Genomic DNA, 26,833 nt, shown 5'->3' with positions numbered 1-26,833 from the left:
AACAATCAATCACTAGCTTAAAAGACAACAGGAGACCATAAAGTGCAGGGAAAAAAAAAAAAAAAAAAAAAAAAACAGACTAGTAAACTCGGCATGGATCATAAACTCTTAAAGTAAGTGTGATGACCTTTAAGTATCATGGAATAAAAAAGCTAGAGGAGTGAAAAAATATATACCAGAAATTGATAGGCTGCAGAGCATTGCATGGAGATATAATGCAGTTTTCAGGACAGATCACACAAGCAGTGAAAAATATATACCAGAAATTGATAGGCTGCAGAGCATTGCATGGAGATATAATGCAGTTTTCAGGACAGATCACACAAGCAGTGAAAAATATATACCAGAAATTGATAGGCTGCAGAGCATTGCATGGAGATATAATGCAGTTTTCAGGACAGATCACACAAGCAGTGAAAAATATATACCAGAAATTGATAGGCTGCAGAGCATTGCATGGAGATATAATGCAGTTTTCAGGACAGATCACACAAGCAGTGAAAAATATATACCAGAAATTGATAGGCTGCAGAGCATTGCATGGAGATATAATGCAGTTTTCAGGACAGATCACACAAGCAGTGAAAAATATATACCTGTAAGAAGAGAAGAAAGATGAATATTAGCAATGCCATTTTCTAACTGCCAGGGCACTTTGCTAAATTATGGCACTTCGATAAAGTATGCAACCTGATGGAGGTCAGTATAGATGGACTAATACAACAAGTCCCGCACACAGCTAGAAGCCCAAATATTTTTTCAAAGGTACTGTAGATGCAGATAAAAATTATTTTTAATTTGCAACCTGATGGAGGTCAGTATAGATGGACTAATAGAGAAAGTCCGACACACTACTAGAAGGCCAAATATTTTTTCAGAGGTAGATGCAGAAAAAAATATATTCAGTTTGCAACCTGATGGAGGTCAGTATAGATGGATTAATAGAACAAGACCCACACACAGCTAGAAGCCCAATATTTTTTCAGAGGTAGATGCAGAAAAAACTATATTCAGTTTGCAACCTGATGGAGGTCAGTATAGATGGACTAATAGAACAAGTCCCACACACTGCTAGAAGCCCAAATATTTTTTCAGAGGTACTGTAGATGCAGATAAAAATTAGTTTTAATTTGCAACCTGATGGAGGTCAGTATAGATGGACTAATAGAGAAAGTCCGACACACTACTAGAAGGCCAAATATTTTTTCAGAGGTAGATGCAGAAAAAAATATATTCAGTTTGCAACCTGATGGAGGTCAGTATAGATGGATTAATAGAACAAGACCCACACACAGCTAGAAGCCCAATATTTTTTCAGAGGTAGATGCAGAAAAAACTATATTCAGTTTGCAACCTGATGGAGGTCAGTATAGATGGACTAATAGAACAAGTCCCACACACTGCTAGAAGCCCAAATATTTTTTCAGAGGTACTGTAGATGCAGATAAAAATTAGTTTTAATTTGCAACCTGATGGAGGTCAGTATAGATGGACTAATAGAGAAAGTCCGACACACTACTAGAAGGCCAAATATTTTTTCAGAGGTAGATGCAGAAAAAAATATATTCAGTTTGCAACCTGATGGAGGTCAGTATAGATGGATTAATAGAACAAGACCCACACACAGCTAGAAGCCCAATATTTTTTCAGAGGTAGATGCAGAAAAAACTATATTCAGTTTGCAACCTGATGGAGGTCAGTATAGATGGACTAATAGAACAAGTCCCACACACTGCTAGAAGCCCAAATATTTTTTCAGAGGTACTGTAGATGCAGATAAAAATTAGTTTTAATTTGCAACCTGATGGAGGTCAGTATAGATGGACTAATAGAGAAAGTCCGACACACTACTAGAAGGCCAAATATTTTTTCAGAGGTAGATGCAGAAAAAAATATATTCAGTTTGCAACCTGATGGAGGTCAGTATAGATGGATTAATAGAACAAGACCCACACACAGCTAGAAGCCCAATATTTTTTCAGAGGTAGATGCAGAAAAAATATATTCAGTTTGCAACCTGATGGAGGTCAGTATAGATGGACTAATAGAACAAGTCCCACACACTGCTAGAAGCCCAAATATTTTTTCAGAGGTACTGTAGATGCAGATAAAAATTAGTTTTAATTTGCAACCTGATGGAGGTCAGTATAGATGGACTAATAGAGAAAGTCCGACAAACTACTAGAAGGCCAAATATTTTTTCAGAGGTAGATGCAGAAAAAAATATATTCAGTTTGCAACCTGATGGAGGTCAGTATAGATGGACTAATACAACAAGTCCCGCACACAGCTAGAAGCCCAAATATTTTTTCAGAGGTACTGTAGATGCAGATAAAAATTATTTTTAATTTGCAACCTGATGGAGGTCAGTATAGATGGACTAATAGAGAAAGTCCGACACACTACTAGAAGGCTAAATATTTTTTCAGAGGTAGATGCAGAAAAAAATATATTCAGTTTGCAACCTGATGGAGGTCAGTATAGATGGATTAATAGAACAAGACCCACACACAGCTAGAAGCCCAATATTTTTTCAGAGGTAGATGCAGAAAAAAATATATTCAGTTTGCAACCTGATGGAGGTCAGTATAGATGGACTAATAGAACAAGTCCCACACACAGCTAGAAGCCCAAATATTTTTTCAGAGGTACTGTAGATGCAGATAAAAATTAGTTTTAATTTGCAACCTGATGGAGGTCAGTATAGATGGACTAATAGAGAAAGTCCGACACACTACTAGAAGGCCAAATATTTTTTCAGAGCTAGATGCAGAAAAAAATTATATTCAGTTTGCAACCTGATGGAGGTCGGTATAGATGGACTAATAGAGAAAGTCCGACACACTATTAGAAGGCCAAATATTTTTTCAGAGGTAGATGCAGAAAAAAATATATTCAGTTTGCAACCTGATGGAGGTCAGTATAGATCGATTAATAGAACAAGACCCACACACAGCTAGAAGCCCAATATTTTTTCAGAGGTAGATGCAGAAAAAACTATATTCAGTTTGCAACCTGATGGAGGTCAGTATAGATGGACTAATAGAACAAGTCCCACACACTGCTAGAAGCCCAAATATTTTTTCAGAGGTACTGTAGATGCAGATAAAAATTAGTTTTAATTTGCAACCTGATGGAGGTCAGTATAGATGGACTAATAGAATGATGCTATGCCCAAAAGATTTTACTTCACTAGGTGCAGTAAAAAAATTGGTATTCTATACACAGGTGGTATATCTTGCAACACAGATAGGCTATTCCACTGACTAACACACTCTGCAATAGGCCAAAAAGGATTAGCTTTGCTAGATTCAGCCAAATGCTGTGAAAAAAACTTGCACAGCACTGGCACAGACCTGCCTGGCAAAAACTGATAGGAACTCATGTAACCTAGTCCTGAAAAGGACTGCAATTACAATTAGTCTTTACTCCCACAACCGATCTATTTAAGAGCACAGACCTCCCTGATAAAAGTCGTAGGAAATGCTGTAACCTAGTCCTTAAAAGGACTGCAATCACAACTATTCCCTACTCCCAAGCTATCTGTATATTTGTGCGAAAATTGGCTTGAAATTAACAAGGTATAGCGCACACAGCAACAGCGGTGCCGTCTAACACGCAGCTGCAGCAGTGAGAAAATGGTGGCGACGGGGAAAATGGCTTGGTCTTATAGGGCAAGGACATGTGACATACACTGCCAATGACACATGCCCTTGCTTGTGTGAAAAAAAGCACTTCGCTCCGTGTGTGCGCTGCTGATAGGCTGACAGATTGCACCTCCCCACTGTAAATGCGGGAAAGAGAAAAAAAAATGGAGATCTTCATTGTTCCTGCAGAGATCCATCCCCTGCCCCTCCCCCCACCCCGCTGTACACTCAAACTGCGTATTAACATTAATTTTCATCATTACTGAGAAAAAATCCAGTTATGATTTTGGTGCACGAACAGTTATCGAACATAACCTCGAACAGCCGAATTTTTCTCAAATTGTTCGTGATCGCCGAACGGCTCGAACACCGCCCAAAACAGCTCGAATTTGAGATTGGCGAACAGTTCGAGTAGAACAACGCTCATCTCTACTAATAATCGTCTTTTATAAGACCTGATCAGGTCGGCACAGGTCTGTGGAGTTATCTTGGCCCACTCCTCCATGCAGATCTTCTCCAAGTTATCTAGGTTCTTTGGGTGTCTCATGTGGACTTTATTCTTGAGCTACTTCCACAAGTTTTCAATTGGGTTAAGGTCAGGAGACTGACTAGGCCACTCCAACACCTTGACTTTTTCCCTCTTGAACCAGGCCTTGGTTTTCTTGGCTGTGTGCTTTGGGTCATTGTCTTGTTGGAAGATGAAATTAAGACCCATCTTAAGATCCTTGATGGAGGAGCGGAAGTTCTTGGCCAAAATCTCCAGGTAGGCCATGCTATCCATCTTCCCATGGATCCGGACCAGATGGCCAGGCCCCTTGGCTGAAAAACAGCCCCACAGCATGATGCTGCCACCACCATGCTTGACTGTAGGGATGGTATTCTTGGGGTTGTATGCAGTGCCATCCAGTCTCCAAACGTCACGTGTGTGGTTGGCACCAAAGATCTCGATCTTGGTCTCATCAGACCATAGAACCTTGAACCAGTCTGTCTCAGAGTCCTCCAAGTGATCATGAGCAAACTGTAGACGAGCCTTGACATGACGCTTTGAAAGTAAAGGTACCTTACGGGCTCGTCTGGAACGGAGACCATTGCGGTGGAGTACGTTACTTATGGTATTGACTGAAACCAATGTCCCCACTGCTATGAGATCTTCCCGGAGCTCCTTCCTTGTTGTCCTTGGGTTAGCCTTGACTCTTCGGACAAGCCTGGCCTCGGCACGGGAGGACACTTTCAAAGGCTGTCCAGGCCGTGGAAGGCTAACAGTAGTTCCATAAGCCTTCCACTTACGGATGATGCTCCCAACAGTGGAGACAGGTAGGCCCAACTCCTTGGAAAGGGTTTTGTACCCCTTGTCAGCCTTGTGACCCTCCACGATCTTGTCTTTGATGGCCTTGGAATGCTCCTTTGTCTTTCCCATGTTGACCATGTCTGAGTGCTGTTCACAAGTTTGGGGAGGGTCTTAAATAGTCAGAAAAGGCTGGCAAAAGAGATCTTTAATCCACACATGTGAAGCTCATTATTCTTGGTTCCTGAACTACTTCTTAATACTTTAGGGGGACCAAACAGAATTCTTGTGGTTTGAGGGGTTGAATAATAAATGACACTCTGAATTAACTTTTAACGTTTTAAAAAAAAAAAAAAAAAAATTTGCTGCAGTGCATTTCCCACTTCCAGGCTGATCTACAGTACAAATGTCACAATGCCAAGTTAATTCCGCATGTGTCAACCAGCTAACTTATTTGCATCTTATCAAACCAGCTAAATCTGCAGGGGGTTGAATACTACTTGTAGGCACTGTATGGTATGTAATTCAGTTTTGAGAAAGGGTTCGGTACGAACCTGAAATGCGTTAATAAAAGCTACTTTAAATATCACCACACGTGGAACTACTTCATTTTCACAGCAGCACAGTCTACCAGAACATCTATTTCCTACTTCTCCTCAATCAATGCAATGATGCCTCAGTGCAGCTTCACATGGGCAGTCAGAGTCAGTAACATTTCTGCCTGCACTGGTAACACTATTATTATTTTCACCTGATATATTTTGTAAATTAGCAAGTAGATTATCAGCATACAGTCAGGAAGGCTGAACTATGAACTTCTACTTTATAACTGTTTGACAGAATTTGTGTAGCCATTATTATTTGTGATTGGCGTTTCTGTTTCCCAGCAGAGAAATTAAGTGGTAACGTAAATGCAATTTCATCATAATCTGGTGATTGAGATGGTGACCCCATCAGATAACATAAAGGAATGTAATTCCCATTGGGTCACCTAGCCTGATGAGTATGCTTTGAACTTTAAGTATGAATCCTCCTCCCTTGAACTTTTGCATGACATTCTATATACTGACAATGGGAGATTCGAATATGACTACAAATTGGCACAAAGAGCAGCTCCTTAGACAAATTGTAATATAGCAAGACTTAGTTGAGTTAGACATTAGTGTTGAGCGAATGAGATCGGATAACGTGTTATCCAAGCATGCTCGGGGGTTATCCGAATATCTTTGGTGTGCTCTGCTAAAATGTTTGACTCCCTGCGGCTGCATGTTTTGTGGTGGTAGACAGATGCATCACATGCGGTGATTGCCTGTTTGTTAGCCAATCCCTGCATGTGTTGAGTTTACCGCTGCAAAACATGCATCCGCAGGAAGTCAAACATATTGGCAGAGCACGTTGAAAATACTTGGATAACACTCAAGCATGCTCGGATAGAACGTTATCTAAGCACGTTCGCTCATCACTATTAGACCTTCATCTCACTGCATTCCTTGATAGCTCATCTTCTGGACAGAACGTGCTCTGCAGTTTTATATTTTGGGTCATATTTACAATAAACACTATAAATATTTTTATGTTGAAAAAGTAATAGAAAATGTTAAAAATATATAACCTTTCCTTTTTCAAACATATTTTATAAATTTGATGTATTCCTTAATTAAGAAATCTAAGAAAATTTAAATTTTACAGTGTTAGTGACAGAAATACATTTTCTGTGTTCATTCTTAATAGATACCTCAAATCAGCTATGCATCTACAGCCCCAGAACTAAGTGACAACACCAGATATGACTTCTTTTCACGAGTGGTCCCACCTGACTCCTATCAAGCTCAAGCAATGGTTGATATCGTAACGGCACTGGGATGGAATTATGTATCAACATTAGCTTCAGAAGGGAACTATGGAGAAAGTGGAGTTGAAGCCTTTACACAGATTTCCCGGGAAATTGGTAAGATTGCATTATCCTGTAAATTATATTTAATGCTGACAAGCTACTAATGTGTTACATTTCTAAAGCACTGCACATTCTCCATGGAGCAGTAAATGTAACTGCAGATATATATCTGACAGATTCTATTGTGTTGCAGCTCAAGCTTATAAGTTTATTTTCTGTTCTTCTGTACATAAAATGTATTCATAGATATTTTTGACAAAAAGCTGTGCAGACAATTTTTAGATGAGCCTGTTGACAGCTGAAAAATTGTGATTGGTTAACATTACGTCACCTTCTCCTGCTTATACTATATTCTATGATAGTAAGAACAATTATTATATTTTTATGTTGTTTTTAAATACTCTATATAAATATGATGAGATATCTGGTGGCTCATGCCAAACATTTTTTAAAGGGGACTTTTCAGAAGATTTATACTGCAAGAACCAAGAGCAGTATGATACAGAGATAGGCACCCTTGTCACAAAAAGATTTGTTTTAGGTTAAGGCTAAACAGCGATTTTCTGTTCCAACACCTATTGCGTGACCAAAATTCGCCAGATATCACTGCCACATGGCAAAGTATTAAAAGTAAATGAGATTGCACTGCAACCCCAAGAGTACTTTGACTGTGACAAGAAAGTTGCAAGAAATCTGACGACGTTGGATTTCTTGCAATTTGCTGTTTGCGGTCGCAGTACCCTCAGGGTCGCAATGGGAACTCATTCACTTGTATTGCGCCATGATGTATCAGCCACACCCCGTGAACTTTCGTTCCATGACAGGTTTCATGGCCAAAGTTGAAGTGTAGACTTAGCCTTACTTTAAAAATGTGTAGAAAGCCAAAAATGGAAAGAAGACTCACTGTGCTGTGTTATTTGTAATAAAGGATTCTGTACCTGTTTGTACACTAGGGTTATCAATTCATATTTGGCTTTGCAAAAAAACATGTTGAATCAAGCTATATAAGCAGCAGCGTAACTATAGGGTTGCAGTAGTAGCAATTGCATCTACGCTCTGGTGCCTGGAGAAGCCTAAATGTCCCTCTGCACATAAGCAGACAGCAGTGTTAGAAGAACCAACTGATAGTAGGGGGATTCCCTTACAAATTTTTCATTGAGGCTCAAAAGCTTCAAAAGTTGAGAAACAAAAAAGTAAGCTTCAAAGTACAAACCAATGACAGATTTATTGCACTTATCCCAAAGAGAGATGATATATGGAAATGCATCACAAAGATCTAAGGATCTCATATACATGGTAAGAGTTTGATCACTATTTTGCATCCATTTTTCTAAACCTTAAACCAAGATTGAATATAGTTCAATGGAAATATTTCACCATTTTCTTATTTTTTTGCACACATTTCTGTTTACGGCTTAAAGTTATCCATCCAAAATAGTGACTGTGTGTTTGAAGCTCAGCATCCCAACAGTGATGAGAAATATTGCCGATATTCTCACAGAAGCTAGCTCAAACTCTCAGGGTCATGACACCTCAGCCACTGTAGGTAGTATCTCAGAATCACCAAATAACATTGGAATTTATAAACCCAAGTAGCTCTGCAAACCTGTGAAATAGAAATTATCACTAGCTATTTTATAAACCTATACGCCCCCTAAAAAAAACAAAAAAGCCCCAAAGTTTAAGCTCTAATAATCCCATGGTTCCAGACATAAATGTGGCATCATGGAATAATCCAAATTTTATCGTCATTGTATGCTTAAAGAGAACCTGTCAGCATGATTTTGCAATGTAAAGCAAAAATATGGCTGTAATACAGATTCATTTGATGCTTTTGGTAAAGAAATCTGCATTTTTGTTTTTCTTTCATCAGCTTTTGAATTTTTATTTTAATGAGATTTAGGTCACAGGGGCTGGACTGTGCACTGGGTCTTCTCCTACTCCAGCCCTTCCGCCTGCCTCCGGTGTTTGAATGATTGTTCAGTGACCTGCTTACTGTTTGAAATTTGGTGCCGGTGCCATCTCTGCCATGGGTGGTGCATTCATAGATTGATTTCCTGGCTTATCTATAATAATATGGTGCCGTGGATGGCACATGCTCAGATTGACATGTCAACTTTTTGTCATTTAAGAGACATGTGACCTCCAAGGTGCCATTTTATTGTAGACCAGCCGGGAAATCAATCTGCGCATGCGTCGCCCACGGCAATTATAGCTGGTGTAAAAAAAATCAGTAACCTGACATTCAAACACCAAAGGCAGACGAAGGGCCAGGGGCAGGAAACGAAAACCAGTGTACAGTCCCACCCCTGAGCACCTAAATCTTATTAGAAGAAAACTTAAAAAGCTGATTAAAGAAGAGCAAAAATGTTGATTAGTTCACCAAAGGCATCACATGAATCTGTGAAACAGTGCCATTACAGTTATGTCTTTACTTTATATTACAAAATATTGCTGACAGGTTCTCTTAAAATTTAAGGGTGTGTGCCACAATATTCACATAGCAATATTTCCGTGAAATATTTTGCGAAGTTCAGCTAATGGAATGGTACCACTCTATACCAGCACGTAGGTTCTAAATCTAATTGGAAATACATGAAAGAAAAATAATTTGTTGACCTTACTCAGTGTCAAATACATTACTATTACTCTTTTATGTTAGAGTCTAAACCTACGAGAACAGATGTATTCTGTTTAGGAAACAAGGGATTGGCAGCCATGGGAGTTCTGAATTCCTGCAGCTGCCCAGTTTTTGCTGCTTTCCAATTGCTCTGTTTCCTAAATGGAGCATACTGTATATAGCATGTGTGTATCTGCTAATGCAAATACATCAGAGAACTGCTGTAGAGCCATTTCTTAATGCACAATATTGAAGTGCCAGATATGAGTGATATTTTAATCCAGTTGGACAATGTTGAATGTAATACTAAGCACAAATGGTGTTGACCCTGGAGCTACTGGCTGATGTTAGCCGCAATTCACATGGTTCGGACTTTGGAGACAAAATTCACTAATGCTATGACACTGATTCCAGATTGTTATTTTGCAGTATTGAGCTTGGCATAATATTACCTCATGGATGAAATGTAAATATGAGATATTATTTAGGGCTACTGAATATTTCATACCGCTAACAGCTTTAAATTGGCCAATGTTGACTATTCTTCCCTGATCACTCATGGCTAGGGTCATTATATTGTGAAGCTTGTTTTGCAAGGCGTGAAGATATTTGCCTGTGCTGTCCTTTTCATTATGTGAACAAAATGTTTAATTTGTAGTGGAAAATGAAATGTTCATGCAGTTAAGGGATTTCATGGTGCATTATTTCCATATAAAAGGACGGCACTGAATAATTTCTTGTAATAGTATAGATGCGTTCAGCTGCTTTCCCGTGAATAGATGTGTTCAGATTCTCAGAGTATATCTTTTTTGTACAATTAAACCAGTTGTTTTAAGGTAGACATCTATATAATTCTAATCTCTTACAACTAATCAGAAATGGAGCTTAACTTGGGACTCAAAAATTGTTTACGGAACCTAATATATCATCCTTCAATGTGTAGTCATATCTTGTGCAAACAGCTCTTCTTAAAAGGAAGTTAATTGCTTACCGCTATTCAGATCCAGATCCCAGTCACATGATCAGTTTGCTTCTGTTCCTGTTTCAGGCCACGTGCTATACATTGCTTAATTATTCCCACAATGAACATGTTGTCATTATTATATAATGTAGTGAAACAGGACTATAGGCGGTAAATGAATGTGACATCAGTAATGATGAAATGCTTTTTTGTAGGAGTAATCAAGCAGTCTCCGATCATGTTTGACATGTATGACACGTGATCAGAGACAGGAATGCAAGCAACCTGGCAATGTCACATGACATTGATCAGAATCTTGGTAGCGGTAAGCCTGTGTGTAAAATTGAAGGTTTTCTAGGGTTGCATAGAGACATGTAAGGTATTCCTGGAAAATCTTTTTAATAGGTGAACATTTATAATGTAGTGAATAGAATGTAAAATTGCCAATTGACTATTTAATTTTAATATATGAATTTAAGAATGTAGAAATCTATTTTCGAGTATAATGTATGACATAGATGTTCCTATCCTGAGTAACTATGTGTACTTGATTTCTGTTGTTGCTTGTTAGATCTGAAGACGTCCACGAGTAAGATTTTAATCAAGCTCTCAAGGATTCAATTAAACTATAAAAGCTAGAATCATGATACAACATGAACAGGCAGAATAGACAAGTTATTGAAATTTCATTACAAGTTAATTAATAAATACTATAAATAGTATAGATGCATCTCTGCCTGTGGACACAAGCTGTGTTAATTTCCTAACCATTTGGGATCCTAGACTTGGCTTATGATTAGCTGAGCTGGCAGATGTCATCTGTGTGAAGTTCAGCGCATAGATGACATCTCACCTGTTAGGTGTCAGGCATTTGCTGGATTTGAAATGGATCCAGAACTTTCTGTGGTCTCCCATTCTGGTCCAGCCAGGGCTGATGCTGCTCAGTACTGTCTTCAATACCAACGCCTAGCTGGTCCACGAGATGCACAGGTTGACTCTTGGGTATTTGTGCCTAGCAACATGAAGCTTAGGTTGTGGAGGGAGACAGGGCTACTGAAGCCTAAGTCCAGGATTCTCTGTACTGAGCATGCCCGTGACATGGCGGACCGTGATTGGTGGTTTGGGAGTCAGCTGATCCGGTGACCTGGCACCACCTGATTGGTCATGGGTGACGTCACCAATGATGCGACGGTGGGCAGGGCTTATTCTTTAAAAAGTTCGCCCACAAACATGGCGGCGCGCTCTAATCATTGAGCAATGATGGTGTTGTGTGGACGCTTGGTCTCTTGGGCTCCACGTGTGCTTTAGTTTCTGCAGGCAGGTTTAGTGGAAATAGGCAGGCTAGATGAAATAGGCAGGCAGCTTTATCTGACAGCCTGGCTCTGACAAAGGGGTCACCTTACACCCCGAGCAGTCTGCAGACTCCCTATTCCCAGTACCTCCTGTAAGCCACATAGAGTGATACTTCTCAGTCCGGTAGCACGCTGGCTGAGGGCATGTATTTGCCGGCGTGAGTCACACACACATCCTAGCACCAACAGTGTAGTCCCTGTGCCGCAACAGGACTACAGATATATTATTTATCGCACATCTCCCGTGCAGTTAATGGAGATAGTGCGAATCCCTATTCCCGTTCCGGTGTGCTTTTTACACGGAGGGGATTGCTATTTAAGTTGGTTGTTTCCTTCTCTCCCGGAAGGTGTTTGGCTGCAGTCCACCAGGCTGCACCGCGGACCCCGGGTTTGGTTGCATTCCATTATAATAAAGTTGTTTGCAACCGTCCCCTTAACATCACCAGCCCAAACCTCCTGTCCATGGCCAGATACCACTGGCCTTGGCCATTGACTGGTATCATGTGAAGTGATCCTGGCATCTCTAATAAATAGTTGACACAATGACTAAAAACCTGTGAGATATTTATTGATAAGCCATGGCTGTGTACAGCATAGCATGGTCCTAATTACCTTCCGGCACACAACCTAGCAATTAAAGGGAATCTGTTATGTAAAATAGCGCTATTAGCGCTTTGACACTGTATGGTGCCGGCACCGAGAGCCCCAATTCCGGGAAGAAATGAACTTTAATCGACCCCGGCAGCTTCACAGTTTCAGTCACAGGGGTGGCACCGACACGGTTTCTCTCACCACTCTGTGTATAGAGCGCGGTGGCTGTAACTGCACCCCGAGCACTGACTGACAACTGTCTCTAATGCTGAGCCTGCAGTCAGTCAATGCTGGGGGAGTGGTTACAGCCACCTTGCTCTATACACAGAGCATGGTGGCTGTAACCAGTCATTGGGGTGGCGCCAGCCTGAAATTGGCTGGCGCCACTCCAATGACTGGAAGTCGAATGCTGCCAGGGGGAATAAAGTTCATTTTTTCCTGGCAGCAAGGCTCTTAGTGCTGGCATTGCACAGTGTCAGAACGCTATTAACCTGCAGATTAAGCCCATATTTATATATTGAACTCATTATTTTACATGACAGGTTCCCTTTAAGTACTAGGTTGTGTGCCGGAAGGTAATTAGGACCATGCTATGCTGTATTTAACCATGGCTTATCTATTAATGTCTCATAGAAACAGCTATGAACGCTACCACCTGTTTCCTTTACATTAGAATTGAACAAATCTGCAAAAATGTGAAAGTATCACTAGTTTTGTGCAGGAAATTTGTCATTCAATTAGCTTTAGTATAATCTGGAGTCCCTCCAGAACCTAGAGCATAAAAAATATATGTAAAAAATATATGCTTACCCTTCCCGAGCCTGACTTGCTCAGCCCTGCTCCAGTCTAGTTGTCTTCTTCAGTCCTTGTTTTCACTGCTTCATTGGTGTCTTTCTACAAACACAATCTTTTTGCGCTAGTGATGCATGTCATGACATCCCATGGCCTAGTCAGGACAGGAGGTGCCAAAGATGATTGGGCTCTAGAAGACGCTCAAGATGGCTCAATTAACACCAGACTGAAGAAGATAACTAGAGCAGAGTGGAACTGCACATAAGGGCTAAATGAGTATAATTTATTTTATTTTTTAAATCCTTGACAGTTTTTTATAATCCGGAAAAATGGCAACCAGCTGCCATTTTGATGGATTCACCAAAATAAAATTACAAAAAAAAATCTAATTCAGGCAAATCCAAATTGTTGTAGAATTCAGAGTGAAACTGATTCACCTTAAATTGATTTTCTCAACTCTACTCTGCGCTCTCGGTTTAATTCCAGCAGTTGATTATAAATATTGTAGTTCTATGTGACAGTTATTTAGTATATTTCATTGCTAATCTATTTAAAGTAATGAGCTGAACTGTAATTCTTAGACCCCCGGTCTCGATGAGGAGATATGCTAGAGTCTGTCATTTCTGATTCAAGAAGAAGCATACGCCTCTTCATGAATTAGGAGCGTCTGTGTGTGCCTTGCCCCAAATCCAACTCCAGTATCTGCTGGAAGAAGATTTTTGATGTAGCAAATGCCATCGCTCATCATGAATTTGACTAGCGGTGGTTGCTATGCCCCTGTCTCACCCCAGCTCAGCACACTTTGTCAAAACTGAGAAAAAAGGCACGAGAATATCAAAAGTGGCAAAATTGTAGTGTAGCCTCAAGTTGCGCCAAAATGTTGTGATTTTATAATGCTTGTTATGATCTGGCATAAACGTTTTGATGAACCGGTCTCTTTTGTACCGAAAAAAATTAGTAGCAGAGCATTAATGCATATTTATTTAGGCAGGAAAACACCAGTCAACATTTAAGCTAATACATGGACACAATGACATCAATATATTAAATATTAAGGCGTGTAACATAGTGATGCCATCAGTTAGCATTATTAGAGATTTGAAATAGTAAAATGAGCCAAACCGTAAGGCTGTGTGCCCACTATGCATCTTTCAAGAGGAATTTCCGCAGCGAAAATGCTTAAAAACGCTTGGTAATACGTGCCCCATGGTCCCCAATGACAATCCGCATGTGCTGTGCACATGCTGCAGAAATTTCCGCTGCAGATTATCATTGCGGAAAAATACGCAGCATGTCCATTAATTTTGCGGACACGCAGCGTAATTGCTGCCATTGACTTGCATTGAAACGCTTGATATCCGCATCACTACATGTGCACATGCGGATATGAAGTGATTCAATGTGCTGATGGTACCCGGGTATGGAGAAGAGGAGACTGTCCTCCAGACCTGGGTACCATAGAAACTGTAAAAAAAAAGAATTTAAAATAAAAAATAAAGATTATACTTACCTTCCGATGTCCCCCGGCCTCCTCAGCGATACGTGCGATGTGTTGGGCGGCGTGCAGTGGTGGGAGGACCTGACATGACGTCATTGTGTCATGTGACAGGTCATGCGACTGCTGACGTCGGGGGTCGCGTGACCTGTCACATGACTCAATTACGTCATCACAGGTCCTACACACCACCGCGAGACACCGGGGAGACCGGACGGAGCGGAGAAGGAGACCGGGGGCCATCGGAAGGTAAGTATAATCTTTATTTTTTACTTTTTACCATTCTTATTCTTTTTTTTAACTATTACTTGGTCACACTATATATGCCAGTTGCATGGATTTATATAGTGTGACCAAGTTGTCAAGCACTTTTCCAAGTGATGCTAAAATCGCTTGGAAAAGCGTTTGAGAACCCGCATGCAGAAATGCATGCAAAAACGATTGACAAACGCTTCTACCTGGTGGGAAAAACGCATGTAAAATCCGCATGCGTTTTTCCTGCCAGGGAGAAGCGGAAAAAATATCCAGCGTTTCTGCATCGTGGGCACATAGCCTAAGAATATACATAAAATGATCCAATCGAGCCTTTATGTTCCTATTTTCAGCAAGCCTTACTGGTATCTGGGCACTGATGTCCTGGTGATGTATTGCACTTGTCTGGCTTCTTTTGCGGCAAACTGTCAGGGATCTGCGCAAAAGGATATGATGCATTATAATGTCCAAAGTATCTACTAAAGAGTCATGTCAGGAAAGCCATTGCATATATGTATTTTTGCCTATTTTTGTCAATTTCTTCTAGGGGAGAAAATAACTATAGCACACACAGTCGAGCTTGTACTGAGAATAGGCTCCATACTACTTTATAGTGTGCAGCCATGCAAACTCCATGATATAGATTTATATTGGCACAGGACGAAGGCTGTTAGCATAAGCCCTTACCATTAGGCTTTCACACAGGAAAAGACTGTCCATACAGACAGACTGCCCAGGAGAGATTAAGAATGCTGAGGACTAAGCGTCTCACATTTGTTTCATGGTAATCAGTCCGTTAGTCATAAGCATAAGCTAATATTAAGACATGAAAAGCGTTCTGGTCCAAGCGATGCTCCTTTTCCTTTAGATAAAGCCTTGTTTATTTTCCTGTCTCTCGTTTCTTCACTTCCCCACCCTCTATCTCGGTGTAAGTGATTCTGCTTTCTTCTTTGCCACCTGGGAGGTCATGCTGTTGTAGAAATGGCAGAGAGGGGTTGGCATGTTTTCCCTTGTCCTTTTGATCATGTTACAATACGCTGACAGTATTAAGGTTCTCTTACTGTGAGCTTCATAAATATGTATAAACATTATAGTGATGCACATCGGAAAGGCTGCATTTTCATTTACAGGATTGCTTTTCTGCTGTTTTAAAGTGATGAAGCTTTTGCAGTTTGTTGGCTAACTAAAAGAAGACTGAACAGCACATAATTGTGATTTGTATTACTTATTGAACACGTATAAAAATATGTTATTGATTCATATTTAATTTAGTTGGACCTATTAGTGGGAACGCTATGAGAACTTTTATATATCATCTTGTTTTAAGCATACCCATGTTGTCTTTACTGTCCTCCTACAATTATTCCACGTGTCCTTGTACCCAGACGGAGTGGAGAGGCTGTCAGATGATAACAGCTCCATTCAAACTACGCTACCTGGATCTATTATAGCAGATAATACTAAACTTTTTAGGCTGGAATCACACATATAGTATTGTAGCAGTTTGTGATGCAGTTTTTTCAGCCATACACCAGAGTGAATACCTAAGAGACAGAAGAACCAGAATTTTCAGTAGCCTTGGGCTACATGGAGGCTTATTGTAAAGCTTCTGATTGATTTTGACTACAAAATAAAGGGGGATTCTATTTTCAGAAAACCTCTGTCCCCAAGTGCAGTTTGTTTAAAAAATAAACTGTGCTTTACTCACACTCTCCTGCTTTGGTGTGAATTCTCCACCATTGCTCCCTGTGTCTGTTATTCTCTTCATTGCTGTCATTGTGCGGATAGAGCTGCAACAGTCATTAAGTCTAGCGTCTCTGCGTGAGTAGATGACACAAGCCGCTCTGAGCCGCTAAGCTCACTGACGTCACAACAATATTGTCTTCAGAGCAAAGAAACACTGTTAACAGTGGTGGTCATTCAGTGCTGGACTCAGAAATAGTAAGCAAAGCACAGTTTTGTTTTTTTTAAAACATACTGTGCCTGGTGTAAAAATGCAGCTCGACAGGTCCTGGATGGGAGATATGGGTCACCGAGGTGGTTAGCCTCGATGATGTGAAGCCCAGAAAGAAGGCTCCAGCAATGTAGTTGCTGAGAGATTTTTTTTAATGGGTCCGGATTTTAGGGTCTGGGTTTTAGGTGTGGCTGTAAGAGCTGGATGGGACTGGCCATTCCCATAACTCCATTCTGGATGTTGAATGGCCTATTTAAGGCAACTTAGCTGGCAGTGTGTACAGATGAAAAGACCTCTTGTATACTTGGCAGCCTCTGCTAGAGGCTGACTAAGTCTGGATTTACCTTTGAACGTGTGAGTATCTGGTATACGGACTGTTCTGTTTACTTTTTCCCTTTGAGCCAAGACAAGGCTATTTTGCTTTGTGAGCTGGGACAATTTATGGACTTGAAATAAACCACTCACTGTTTGAACAGGAGAACTTGCTACCTGGGTCTACCTGAACCACTGCCAGAGAGACTGATCCCCTACACTGAGTTACAGAGATTTTCTGAAAACCCATTTAAGTGAAAACATCAGTCCTTGCATTACTGACTTTTGCTCAAAAAGCTGACATGAAAATTGGCATGCGAAATTGCACCCTCAAAGCAAATTATGTTTTCCCACTGGACCACCAGGAAATTTATGCTTGCCCATTGAAGATCAATCAATAGACACTAAAGATAAGAGGGTAAGGCAAAATTTGTTTTTGTCTGTTAGGGCAGATTTTCCTGGGAAATTTGATTCAGTTACTCTGTGCAAATTTAATGTCCCTTATTATGATCTGTGATATTTTTAGATCCCACAGCATAATAAACATAAGATGAAAAAATAAACAAAATACTTATAGTCACCTTACTTCTCACTCTTCTCGTCTTTCCACTCCTCACCATCACGCATCTGGACTTCATCACATCTTGTTATCACTGCCGAGAATGCTGAAGCCCTGATTCTGCGCAAGCGCACATCATAACGACATGCCATCATAATGTGCGCCGTGACCTTGCGCATGCATGAACAGAAAGAGCCCAGGTATCCTCAGAGCCAGAATTGCTGGCCTATTGTGATTTCAGCGCTCGTGGTGATGATAAGAAGATGTGACAAAGACTGAACAGATGATGGTGAGGGGTGGAAGGGCAGAATAGCTGAGCGGTAAGGTGAGTATAACATTTTTTTTTATTGTGACATTTTTTAATTAGAAAAATGATGGTCACCATCATTGCAAATCACAAACAAATTGCATTTTGGCAAATGCGTTTTTTTGTAATATTCCATTAGAATTCAATTCCATATAAATATATTCTCTCATCTCTAGTGGGCACGATACAGCTAAGGAATTTATCAGATCCAACAAGGTGAAGAAGAAGTAAATTCTCTTGAAAGAAAACTAGCTACCATTTTGTCAGTTGTAAAAACACATACACAATCAGTATTTAATTGCACTATAAATTCCACACTGTCCTTAAAACTCTTCAAATCATAACATACAATTTGAATAGCATAAATTAATGTGCCTCATATATTTTAATGTAACTGAGATAGAGGTAGCTGAAAAGACTTATGAGCGTCAAAACACATGACTGAATGTATTCATCAAAGATATTATGTTAGACTCACCTTGTTTCATTTTAATTATACTTGCTATTCATTTTAAATATAATTTGCATGGTCAAAGGACTCACACTGTGCGCTGTTTAAATTTTAGATATACAGGAGTTTCAAAGACTTTATGAAACATAAATAAACCATGTTATATAGTACATTGAGTACAACTGAGATGCCAAACCAGAAACCAAATAATTTAAAGTTTTTTTCTAAATGTTTCTAGTAACATTTTTATGTCATCCCGATAGGCCCATACTGCATCCATAAAGAACATGTGCAAGTTCACTTTTAATTAGTGGGTGGTTAGCTGTGGATACTACAACTTAAAATTAAAATAAGACCAATCACTAGGATCACAATATCAATTTTATTTAAACTCACACCTATAATCCAGATAGGCCCAGTTAAATCCAAATATAATATAGAGATCGCACAGAAAACACAGCAAAAAGTAATGCTTCCAAATAATACAATCATCATCAGTTCAACGCTTGGTAGACTGTATACATTACAGAGGTAAAACTAGTGACTCACAGGTGAAGTCTTCAATTGGAGTCATTCATTTTCTCTTTTGTTCTTCATCCAGTGCAGTTAGCTACGATTTCTTCTAGCCATGAATTGTCTACACAGACTTTAATACACAGACATTTTTGGCTGATTGCTTTTAGATCACCCTCTCAACTTTTTCCTCACTTCTCCATAAATTCCATAGTGTTATAGTTCTCCCCTGGTGTCCTACACAGTAGCAATACCACATGTCCCACACATCAATAGTACCTACAAAAATAAAATACAATTCAGTAGTGATGTTCACCTCACTGTTAGGTTCAACTTGTGAGGTGAATTTATGAAACCACAGGTAAGGACGGAAACACGGACGCACCTGTCTTGACTCGGCTGAGACAAGACAGGTGAAAAACAACTACCTACATAGCAGAAATATTCTCTGTCTGTGATCCTCAAACATTAGTAATGTCCCTTGTGACGCCAATATACAATTTGTAAATGTCCACTTTTTGTTTCTCCATACAACAATAATATCTACTTTTTAGTTCTCCTTACAGTTGTACCATCCACAGTCTCTTAGGACTGTTTTGAACCCCTTTGGAGCTCTTCAATGTAATCAAAGCATTAATAATGTCCACTTGACTTAAACCTATCTGGCTAAGTAAAAACAGATGGAAATCTGTGGTAACCAACTGTTGAATTCAAGTGATGTATATGGATGTAATATTCAACTCTTACAACAAGGTTGTCATTCTTGGTCATTCAATGTGTGCAGCAAAATGTTAGAAATGTACTACCAGTCTGTAGTGGCAAGTGCCATCTTTTTCACAATCATATGCTGGGGAAGTAGTGTGCGGGTGTCTGATGCTAATAAGCTAAATAACTTATCAAGAAGGCAAGCTCCAATGTTGGCCGCCATCTTGCCACGTTTGAGGAGGTAGTGGAGAAAAGAATTAAGAAGAATAGTTTGGAGATAATGAACAATAATGCACACCCTGTTAGAACCTTGCTCTTAGGTTTTTTCATTTGCTCGTCACATGACCTTGTTGGCCTATTTAATCCTGCTCCGCCCTTCTGGCATTGCTGGACTTCATTGTATAACTACTTTCTAGCTAGCCTGTGCTCTGTATCTAACTCTGTTAGTTTGCTTGGTCTACGGACCTCTATGTTCTATATATTTTGTTTGTTCGTCTGTCTGCTACTATTTCTGTTAGGAGGTGTCCCATTTTCCTCCCAGTCCTTAGTACTTGTAGGGATTCCTTCCTCACATCTATAGGTCTCCGTACAGACTAGCTTAGGACTTTAGCAGGTCTGATCGCAGGATCAGGTTCCCTGTTACATCGTAGGGATTCAGCTGAGTTCTATCGTAGGGACAGATCTCCTCTCTTTCCTTAGCTCTGGTAGCAGAACATAACAGTAAGTCCAGCCTGCAAATTCTCTAAGGAAAGATTTTTCTGTTCCATCATGGTGTCGGTTCAGGATTTGGCTCATCGCCTGCAGGGACTCTCTCTGGAGGTGGCCGAGCTCCATCAGCACGTGAGTAACTGTCCTGGAGCACATTTCTTGGAGCCTAAGGTATGTTTGCGGATTTATTTTTTGGTGAACACCGAGAATTTTTTTCATTTAAAAATGCTTGCTTATTGTATTTTCGTTTGAGACCCAAGTCCTCTGGGGATGAATCCCAGCGCATAGGGTTCATAATGTCACTTTTGCGCAAAGAGCCTCAGGAGTGGGCCTTTTCTTTGCAACCTAGTGATACATGCTTCAGATCAGTGGATAGTATTTTTTCTGCTTTGGGACTATTATATGATGATCCTGACCGTGTCGCATCAGCTGAGACTGAGTTGAGACGTTTGAAACAGGGATCAGGTAATGTGGAAAAATATTGTACTCATTTCCGTCGTTGGTCTACTCAAACAGGGTGGAACGATTCTGCTCTGAAAAGTCTATTTCTTGCTGGGTCCCAAGTTTGTAGGGCCCTTTAAGGTGCTTCAGGTTGTCAACCAATCTGCTGTTAGGTTGGAGGTTCCTACCTCCTGGAGAATTAATCCGGTATTTCATGTCTCTCTGTTAAAAAAAGCTGTTGTGTCGGATGGTGACGCCTCTGCCTCTGTTCCTCCGGTGGTGGAGGACGGGGAATATTAAATTTCTCGCATCCTTAACTTTAGACGGTATAGAGGTAGTTTGCAGTATCTTGTGGCCTGGAAAGGTTTCGGACCCGAGGATAACTCTTGGGTGAGGTCAGATGATGTTTCCGCGTCCAGACTTATCAGAGCGTTTCACAGGAGATTTCCTGATAAGCCTGGTCCTAGGGGATCCGGAGGATCCTCTTAGAAGAGGGGGTACTGTTAGAACCTTGCTCTTAGGTTTTTTTCCTTTGCTGGTCACATGACCTTGTTGGCCTATTTAATCCTGCTCCGCCCTTCTGGCTTTGCTGGACTTCATTGTATAACTACTTTCTAGCTAGCCTGTGCTCTGTATCTAACTCTGTTAGTTTGCTTGGTCTACGGACCTCTATGTTCTATATATTTTGTTTGTTCGTCTGTCTGCTACTATTTCTGTTAGGAAGTGTTCCATTTTCCTCCCAGTCCTTAGTACTTGTAGGGATTCCTTCCTCACATCTATAGGTCTCCGTACAGACTAGCTTAGGACTTTAGCAGGTCTGATCGCAGGATCAGGTTCCCTGTTACATCGTAGGGATTCAGCTGAGTTCTATCGTAGGGACAGATCTCCTCTCTTTCCTTAGCTCTGGTAGCAGAACATAACACACCCATTATATGAGCTGTTCATGAAGCAGAGGAGCACCTTCAGTAACCATCTAATCCTACTAAGTTGTAAGAAGGAAAGGTACAGGAAATCGTTCGTGCCGACTGCTATGGGAATGTACAACTACCTAAGAATAAAATTCTCCAAGTGACTGATGTATTATTGGTGTTCAAATTGTATATTGTACTGACCCATCATGAATAGGAATGTATGAGATTATACCTGCAAAATTCTATTGTTATGTTATAATTCATGTCTATGTTCTGCTGCTGTGATACTGTAATTTTGCTGGGGATCAATGAAGTGTATCATATCGTATTGTATCGTATGCAAAAAAAAATTATTTTAATTTACAGCATGAAAACTGTGTGAAGTAGGCAGTTTCATTTACATTTGTGGACTGTGGCTTCTTTCTTGTGATCCTCATGAATCAAAACATAAAATGTTTGAATTCATGGGGACCTCAAAAGTTCAGGCAGTTTGATTCAAAGTTAATACAAAGCCGATCGATCCACTTATCTGTAATATCTGCACTGCTGGTCAAAAATTTGGACACGCCTATTCATTCAATGGTTTTCCTTTTCTCTTATTGGAATGTGCATATTCTGAATTCACACGGAAGGCAGCAAAAACCACAAAAGCACATCAAGCAACTTCATCAGAAAGTCACCTGGAATGGCTTTCCAGCAGTCTTGAAGGAGTTTGCTGAAATATTGCGCACTTGTTATCTGATTTGCCTTCACTCTGCATTCGAAATCATTCCAAACCATCTCAATTGGGTTGAGGTCTGGTGATTGTGTAGGCGCTGACATCTAATACAGCACTCCATCCCATTTTTTCCTAGTTACAAAGCCCTTACAAAGCCTGGAGGTGTGTTTTGGGTTATTGTCCTGTTGCAACATAAATAATGGTCCCACTATGTGCAAAGCAGATGGGATGGCATGTCATTGCAGAGTACCGTGGTAGCTATACTGGGTAAGTGTGTCTTAAATTTGGAATAAATCATCAACAGTGTTGCCAACAAAGCACAAACCCACATCACACTTCCCCTTCCGTGGTCCAAAGTGGGTACCACACGTCAAGAAATCTTTGGCTCACCTTTTCTGCCTCTCCCAAAGACATGACATTTGGTACCAAAAATCTACAATTTTGAGTCATTAGACCATAGTACTGATTTCCACTTATGTAATATCCAGAACTTGCTTGATCAAAGCAAATCTTTTCTTTTTGTTTGCCATACTCAGTAGTGGCTAATTTGCAGTGATTTAACCAACAAGGGCATCCTTCTCGCAGCGTCCTACAGACAGTTGATGTTGAGATGTATCTTCTCCATGATGTCTGTGCATAATTTATGAGGGCTGTTATTGGAGCTGCTGTCGCTTTATGGTTACTGAGACTGGTAACCCTGATAAATTTATGGTCTTCCTTCTTAGATTGGTCCTCATGAGAGTCAGCTACATCGTAGCAATTGATGGTTTTCAAGACTGCACTTGAGGATAACTTCGAAGTTCTAGAAATTTTCCAGATTGACTGACCTTCTTGTGTTAAAGTAATAATAAACTGTCATTTTTCTTTTCAATTGAGTGGTTCTTGCCATATTACAAGTTCATATAGTTGTTTAATATAGCTCAGCACTGTATGGAACATTGTACCAACACTGCCTCTTTAAAACACATTTGATGGTTGCAAACACTTTCTGAAGGCCAGTTGTTCTACAAATGAATTATTCATAAGGCACAAGGCATATTTGTTAATTGGAGGTCTTTCCAGGTGACTGCCTGTTGAGAGAATGTTAAGGGGCTATAAATCTGGCATTAGAGTAAAAGTGAAGAATCTAAGATTTAACACATATTCCGGTTTGTTTATGGTTTTGCTGCCTTCTTTCTGGGACAACATTGTACACATTTCGATAATATACTGAATATATAGAGGGAAGGAAATAATTATTTGATCCCTTGCTGTTTTTGTAAGTTTGCCCACTAACAAAGACATGAACAGTCTATAATTTTAAGGGTAGGTTAATTTTAACATTGAAAGATAGAATATCCCCCAAAAGAATTAAGAAAATCACATTGTATAAATTAGATACATTTATTTGCATTTTTCAGTGAAAAATAAGTATTTGATCCCCTTCAAACCATTATGAGTTCTGGCTCCAACAGAACAGTTAGACGGTCCTAATCAACTCGTTACCTGCATTAAAGACAGCTGTCTTACATAGTCACCTGTATAAAAGACTGTCCACAGACTAAATTAATCAGTCAGACTGTAACCTCTATAACATGGGCAAAACCAAAGAGCTTTCTAAGGATGTCAGGGACAAGATCATAGACCTGCACAAAGCTGGAATGGGCTACAAAACCATAAGTAAGATGCTGGGTGAGAAGGAGACAATTGTTGGTGCAATAGTAAGAAAATGGAAGAAATACAAAATGAATGACAATCAACATCGATCTGGGGCACCATGCAAAATCTCACCTCATGGGGTATCCTTGATCATGAGGAAGGTGAGAGATCAGCCTAAAACTACACGGAGGAACTTGTTAATGATCTCAAGGCAGCTGGGACCACAGTCACCAAGAAAACCATTAGTAACACATTACACCTTAAAGGTTTAAAATCCTGGAGTGCCCACGAGGTCCCCATGCTTAAGATGGCACATGTGCAGGCCCGACTGAAGTTTTCCAATGAACACCTGGATGATTCTGTAAGTTATTGGTAGAAGATGCTGTGGTCAGATGAGACAAAAAATTGAGCTCTTTGGCATTAACTAAACTCGCCATGTTTGGATGAAGAGAAATGCAGCCTATGACCCAAAGAACACCATCCCCACTGTCAAGCATGGAGGTGGAAACATTATGTTTTGGGGGTGTTTTTCTGCTAAGGGCAAAGGACTACTTCACCGCATCAATGGGAGAAGGGATGGACCAATGTACCGTAAAATTCTGAGTGACAACCTCCTTCCCTCCGCCAGGACATTAAAAATGGGTCATGGCTGAGTCTTCCAGCAAGACAATGACCCAAAACATACAGCCAAAGCAACAAAGGGGTGGCTCAAAAAGAAGCACATTAAGGTCATCTTGTGGCCTAGCCAGTCTCCAGACTTTAATCCCATAGAAAACTTATGGAGGGAGTTGAAGCTCTGAGTTGCCAAGCGACAGCCTCATAATATGAATGATTTAGAGATGATCTGCAAAGAGCAGTGGACCAAAATTCCTCCTGACATGTGCGCAACCCTCATCATCAACTGCAAAAAATGTCTGACTGCTGTGCTTGCCAAAGGGTTTTGCCACCAAGTATTAATACTTATTTCTCACTGGAAAATGCAAATAAATTTATCTAATTTATAGAATGTGATTTTCTTAATTTTTTGGGGGATATTCTATCTCTCAATGTTAAAATTAACCTACTCTTAAAATTATAGATTGTTCATGGGATCAAATAATTATTTCCTTCACTGTATGTGTATATATATATATATATATATATATATGTAAATATATATATATATATATATACAGTGCCTACAAGTAGTATTCAACCCCCTGCAGATTTAGCTGGTTGACACATGCGGAATTAACTTGGCATTGTGACGTTTTTACTGTACATCAGCCTGGAAGTGGGAAATGCACTGCAGCAAATTTTTATTTTTTTTTAAACGTAAAAAGTTAATTCAGAGTGTCATTTATTATTCAACCCCTCAAACCACAAGAATTCTGTTTGGTCCCCCTAAAGTATTAAGAAGTAGTTCAGGCACCAAGAATAATGAGCTTCACATGTGTGGATTAACGATCTCTTTTGCCAGCCTTTTCTGACTATTTAAGACTCTCCCCAAACTTGTGAACAGCACTCAGACATGGTCAACATGGGAAAGACAAAGGAGCATTCCAAGGCCATCAGAGACAAGATCGTGGAGGGTCACAAGGCTGGCAAGGGGTACAAAACCCTTTCCAAGGAGTTGGGCCTACCTGTCTCCACTGTTGGGAGCATCATCCGTAAGTGGAAGGCTTATGGAACTACTGTTAGCCTTCCACGGCCAGGACAGCCTTTGAAAGTGTCCTCCCGTGCCGAGGTCAGGCTTGTCCGAAGAGTCAAGGCTAACCCAAGGACAACAAGGAAGGAGCTCCGGGAAGATCTCATGGCAGTGGGGACATTGGTTTCAGTCAATACCATAAGTAACGTACTCCACCGCAATGGTCTCCGTTCCAGACGAGCCCGTAAGGTACCTTTACTTTCAAAGCGTCATGTCAAGGCTCGTCTACAGTTTGCTCATGATCACTTGGAGGACTCTGAGACAGACTGGTTCAAGGTTCTATGGTCTGATGAGACCAAGATCGAGATCTTTGGTGCCAACCACACACGTGACGTTTGGAGACTGGATGGCACTGCATACGACCCCAAGAATACCATCCCTACAGTCAAGCATGGTGGTGGCAGCATCATGCTGTGGGGCTGTTTCTCTGCCAAGGGGCCTGGCCATCTGGTCCGCATCCATGGGAAGATGGATAGCACGGCCTACCTGGAGATTTTGGCCAAGAACCTCCGCTCCTCCATCAAGGATCTTAAGATGGGTCGTAATTTCATCTTCCAACAAGACAACGACCCAAAGCACACAGCCAAGAAAACCAAGGCCTGGTTCATTAGGGAAAAAGTCAAGGTGTTGGAGTGGCCTAGTCAGTCTCCTGACCTTAACCCAATTGAAAACTTGTGGAAGGAGCTCAAGAATAAAGTCCACATGAGACACCCAAAGAACCTAGATAACTTGGAGAAGATCTGCATGGAGGAGTGGGCCAAGATAACTCCACAGACCTGTGCCGGCCTGATCAGGTCTTATTAAAGACGATTATTAGCTGTAATTGCAAACAAGGGTTATTCCACAAAATATTAAACATAGGGGTTGTATAATAATTGACCCACACTTTTATGTTTAAAATTTAATAAAATTCAACTGAGCAACATAACTTTTTGGTTTGTAAGATTTATGCTTCTGTTCATAAAACCTACTCTCGTTTGCAGTTTGAAGGCTCTAACTTATTTGCATCTTATCAAATCAGATAAATCTGCAGGGGGTTG

General features: G+C 40.3%; 1 protein-coding gene across 2 annotated transcripts in view; it reads left to right on the top strand.

Moving 5' to 3' along the window:
• The window catches only part of GRM8 (glutamate metabotropic receptor 8), a 1,775,795-nt gene that overhangs the window by 518,420 nt on the left and 1,230,542 nt on the right, over positions 1-26,833 (top strand). For both annotated transcript variants that reach the window (XM_073652085.1, XM_073652084.1), the window contains exon 3: positions 6,664-6,880. In XM_073652085.1, coding sequence (XP_073508186.1) covers positions 6,664-6,880 — 217 coding nt within the window. The remainder of the gene's footprint in view (positions 1-6,663; positions 6,881-26,833) is intronic.

The sequence above is a fragment of the Phyllobates terribilis genome, unplaced genomic scaffold (genome assembly GCF_046119375.1).
Source record: "Phyllobates terribilis strain yellow unplaced genomic scaffold, ASM4611937v1 Scaffold_11__3_contigs__length_659146591, whole genome shotgun sequence".
NCBI lineage: Eukaryota > Metazoa > Chordata > Amphibia > Anura > Dendrobatidae > Phyllobates > Phyllobates terribilis.
This window is presented reverse-complemented; position numbering and strand designations above follow the sequence as displayed.